Source organism: Lasioglossum baleicum, chromosome 2 (genome assembly GCF_051020765.1).
Source record: "Lasioglossum baleicum chromosome 2, iyLasBale1, whole genome shotgun sequence".
Lineage (NCBI taxonomy): Eukaryota > Metazoa > Arthropoda > Insecta > Hymenoptera > Halictidae > Lasioglossum > Lasioglossum baleicum.
The window spans coordinates 10,716,447-10,721,429 of record NC_134930.1 but is presented as its reverse complement, the minus strand read 5'-3'; the positions used below and the strand labels follow the sequence as shown (position 1 = coordinate 10,721,429).

The 4,983-nt window shown below is 41.8% G+C and overlaps 1 protein-coding gene across 1 annotated transcript; it reads right to left on the bottom strand.

Annotated features, from left to right (window-relative positions):
- Positions 1 to 1,863: 1,863 nt before the first annotated feature.
- On the bottom strand, positions 1,864 to 4,733 carry LOC143218781 (uncharacterized). Its single transcript, XM_076444231.1, has 2 exons — positions 4,380 to 4,733; positions 1,864 to 3,454 (listed from the first exon to the last, which is right to left on the bottom strand). The coding sequence occupies exons 1-2, from the start codon at positions 4,731 to 4,733 to the stop codon at positions 3,161 to 3,163; spliced, it is 648 nt and encodes a 215-aa protein (XP_076300346.1). The 3' UTR covers positions 1,864 to 3,160.
- Positions 4,734 to 4,983: the final 250 nt, after the last annotated feature.

Genomic DNA, 4,983 nt, shown 5'->3' with positions numbered 1-4,983 from the left:
CTATTTCGGCATTTTAAACAATTGAACCCCCAAGGGGGTGAAAAGGGGTTGCAACGTTTGTATGAGGAATATTTTGTTCGTGGTCGGATTTACTTCATACTTGGTCTTAATGCTCTTTGATATAATTAATCAAACACCTGTTTCGGCATTTTAAAAAATTCAAACCCTAAGGGGGTGAAAAGGGGTTTTGAAATCTAAGATTGCGGCATGACATAAAATTAAAACTCTATAGGGGTGAATGGGGGGTTAAAAGGTTTTATATGGAGAAACAATATCAATTTCCGAGGGCATTAAACGGTTTTCTGTGCGAGCGAAGCCGCGGGCAGAAGCTAGTTTTCAATATGGGTCCATCTAAAAAAGTTGCGAAACCCAACTTTTAGTATGTTCTCTGCAATTCGGACCAATTGCAAATGATTGTTCCAACTTTTCAAACAACATCCAAGTCGCAAGGTCCAATATTAAACAAGCCATCGCACAGTTGAGTGTTTGGCCCGAAAAGTCAGGAAAAAACTATTTCAGCGTTATTTATGGGCTCAAGGTCGTAATATAGTAGGTCGTTCAATTCGCTTATCGTCAGCTGTAACATTATGAAATCAAAAACGCATTTCCACATTTCAAAAGCCAAAATGGTTGGAAAAGCTGGAAAAAATTATTTTTATACACGTTAAATTATGGTGAAACGATGTAATTTATTATTGTAATACTAAATATGTAAATCACGTAACTGTTCAATAAGTATATATTATTACTTATTATTAAATAATATTATTTTTATATATTTCTCTGCGCGTCCCCCGTCAACGTTTTCCAGAACGGCAACGTACTGAACGAACCAGAACGTTCAGAACCTCCACCGGAGTTGTTTGACGAATTGTTTCACCGTACAGTTAAATTCCTTAACAACGTATTCTCCACCTAATTAGCACAACGAACTCTGAAAAGTTCTAGGTAATAGCTTTTTAAATAAATGTTATATTCTGCCTTCGTGCCGTCCGGTTTCTAGCACAGTATTCTTCTTGAGAAGAAAATCTTCCGGTTTGCCGGTGGGCATTGGCATAGGCATCTCCTGAGGTGTAGAGGGGAGTAAAGGGTACCAGGAACCCCTGGGGTTAGGGTAGCAAGTGACACGATTTTCGGCACTTGGCCTTTCTTCGAGCATCTCGAACCCTTCTCAGGTTACCGTAAAACCGGAACGGTAAGCTATGAACACGCAAAACCGGTCCGGTCGCCGGGCCGGTGAGGTATGAATCGACCCTAAACCGGGAGATGAGTAGATTTTATCGCTATCAATTTACAATACAGCCCTCCGCGGCCGAGCCGGGACGGGTTTCACAGTTCTGTGCTGGTCAACTAACACAAAACGGATCTTATCGATCCCAGTCCGATTGTTTGCTCAAATAGAGAGCCAATTTTATTGTTTATTCACTCCGGTGAAAATCGTTGTACCCTTGCTCGCGGCACACGGGAACAAATGTTTTCATTTCTCGCGAATTAAACGTCGGGACCTTCTCTCTCCCTTACCAGCCCCTTCCTTTCTTCGATATTGTCATCCGGGTTTCGAAAGTAAACACCGCTTGTCGTAAGAGATGCTGACTCTACAAAATTATACAGCAGTGTCTCGGTAGTAGACGCAAGCTCAGCTCCAGCATTTCCTGATATTGTTTTTATTTTACCGAACTTGCAAAGTTAGTAAGTTTTTGCTTTATAGTTATGAGATTGTTACGATCAAGTTGGTGAAAGTTTCCTGAGAAATATGATGTTAAACACAGTCATACTTGAATGTGAAATATGATAAAAAATTTCTTTAGCAGAATATCATTAGAATTTATAGTCTAAAAGGATTAAACTTTATTTTTAGTGTTTTCTGAATATGTGCGCACTTTAAGAGCTAATCTCTCCCCAGTCAATAATCGAGTCAATCCCGAATTAATAATTTTCTTCTCAATAACAATACCGACAGAAACGCTTGGACTTTGTTACTCGAAAGAACTTGTTGATTTATCAGCGGGAGTGCTAATGCTGTTAAGAAATGAATTACGAAAAATTCAATTGTTAATCTTTGATCTGTAGAAGACTATTAGCCATCGCCGATAGATAAAGGGTTAATTATTCTTTAGACTAATGCGAGAAGTACCACCAAGCTTCGGCTAGATTGCATACTGGTGCCATTTACATGCTCGGCCCTAGAAGCATCAATTGAAAGTTCTAAACTAACGGATCCATCCCATCACAGACTTTTTAACACTTCAGAACAACGCAACGTGTTTTCTGCCAAATTTGTATAACGGTTTTTCGAGCGTGATTATAATTGGAGAGAAAAAATTTGGCGTCGACCGCGAACGATAATATCGGCTATTCGTTATCGCATTTACAGATTGAATATCATCGAGACTCATCGTTGACGATCATTGCTGACAAACACGAGCCCGTTGCGCCGCTCCGGATAAACAACGCGCGATAGCCAGCGATCCTCGAGCCCCATATAAAGTTTCATTGTGTCATTAACCCGATCTAATTACACAATGAAAATCTTGTGTAGAAATCGACGAGACCTCTCGGCATAAATCGAGGACTTGGACGAATGAAATCGATCCCTGATTAACGGGGAGTCATCGTCGAAACCACTCGTCCGGTTCTAAACAAACTGCTTCTTTGCCGGGTGACGTTAATTATTTTCACACCTGCCAGTGGCGCGTTTCCGCGCTGTGTTTCTGGTAAGTCGAGTGGCTCAGACTCGGTTCAGAGGAGGATTATCAATGTTAACGATGCCATTTTGATGGAGCGTAGCTACGTGTACGCGAAAATCCAACGCGAGTAGAGCACGCACGCTGCGCTGGCTAGAATACCTACACCAGTGTTACGTGTAATTAAATCGACGCCGAGAGTCCACCCGTCGCTCTTACCCCCGTTTATTAATTAACGCGTTACGTAGGAAAATTATTACCACGCGATAAAACCGTCTGGAGCCAAAAACGGTGTTGCGACTTCGTGTTTTATTCGTCAGTTATTTACCCTTCGTTCATTTCTGCCCCGGAAGAAGGCGTAGCAATTAATTATAAACAAACATCGAGCATCCAACGATCGATTCCTGTCGAAGCAGACATGGGTTTGCCGGTGAATAGACATCATGGGATTCGCTGGCCATCGTCTAGATACGATTCTAATTGGCGCAGGACGTCTCGCAGAAATGGTAAGCCTCTTTCTTCTCGGATCTAATTCCACACGGCTGCATCGGCACGGTTTTCTTTCCACAGCACGTGACCGAGGCGGACGTCGACACCGAAGACGCATTGCTCTCGCAACTGTCCAGAAGTTTTTCAATCGATTCCGGAACGATCGGTTTAAATCTTCCACCGAGAGCACGCGCCCCTCGAAGAATCGCCCTTTGCACAGCTTTCTCCGCCGCCTTGCGCTCGTGCTTCATCCCTTCGATCTCCCTCCGCAGCTGATACACCTGCGAACACATATTCTTGTCGTACACACGCACACGTATTCCCCTAACTCTGTTTAGACTGCACTTCCGAATGGCACCGGTGGCCATTTGATCAGAAACTTTGCGAAACTCCGTTCCAGTAGGAAAATATTTATAAAAACGAAACCGGACCCCAATCATTTTTTAATATACTTAGAATTCCGCCTCTTGCCCTGTGTCTTCACAACTCAATTTAAACACGTTTCTGTTTGAGGCGGTATTCGCCTCAGAATGCTCCGAAAATAGATCTTTACAAAAATAAATTATGAAGAATACATTATGTAGAGAGTTCATCTGCATAATAGTTTTACTAGGTACTGAATATAATCAAAATTTGGCTTTAACCCGTTGTCCTACAATATCGTGGCACATTCGTCATGAAGATTCTGAACAGAGTGTACTAGATATGTATGCTATTTATTTGTATGCTATTTATTTATTGGTGAGGTTGTGTCAATAATGGAACTAATTATATATTTTGCACAAACATTCAAAACAGAAATATTTTCGGCAGCGTGAACATTTTATGAATCTGTTTTGATATCATTCGCGGGAAGCAAACTCGGTTTACGTTGGGAAAAATAGATGTCAGATATTAATATTGCTGCGTGCCGAAAATACTGGAATAAAGATAAAGCCTGGAAAAATTAATATATGATTAAGAAATGAAGTGTAGCAAGATATTTTCTGGATATCATAAAATTAAGTGTTAATTATCTTTACAAGTAATGAGTGTTGTCAAATACGCTCGGACATGGGTCTGCTTATTTTTGCTCTACATTCACCAGAAAAAGTTTAATTAAAATCGACGACCCCACCATTGTGACCTCTGCTTGTCAATTTCGCTATCAAATAGTTACCGACACCATCCAGAAGAATATCCTCAATTTAAATCGTTCGACACTACCTCACATTCCAATTTCTCGATCCGATTGTTTTCGCATTTCGGACATCCCTTGTACTTCTTGTCTTTGGGCACACACGGTACTTTCTGCACGGTCTTCTTACACTTGCCGTTTCCGTTTCCGTTTCCGTTCCCGTTCCCGTTTCCCGAGCATATCGAATCTCGCCACGATTTCGCTTTTCTCGACTCTGTATCGGAACAAGACACCTTCTCCCCGCATTTCGAAATCTTTTTGCCTTGGACCGACGGGCATTTCACATCCTGCTTCTTCTTAGGCTTTCCATTCGGACACGACGCGTTCTGGACAAACTTCTTTATTATTTGCTTCTCGGGGCATAACGTTTCCTCCACCGGCATAGCCTTGTCCGTTGAAAACTGTGAATTTGTTCCGACTAATTATGACGCATGGTTACGGAGATTAATGGCCGAAAGCTTGTGGCCTGAATCTGTTCCCTTTCGAGAGTCGATCTCGATACAATCGTTCCGAACACATCAGCGTGAAGAGCACAGAGTGTTTGCCCACGGGGAACAAGAAAAATCCGCATAACGCTTACTTCGTCGTGTCATGATTTTTCAAAGACCTCAGTGTTTTTATGCGTAGCTTCCT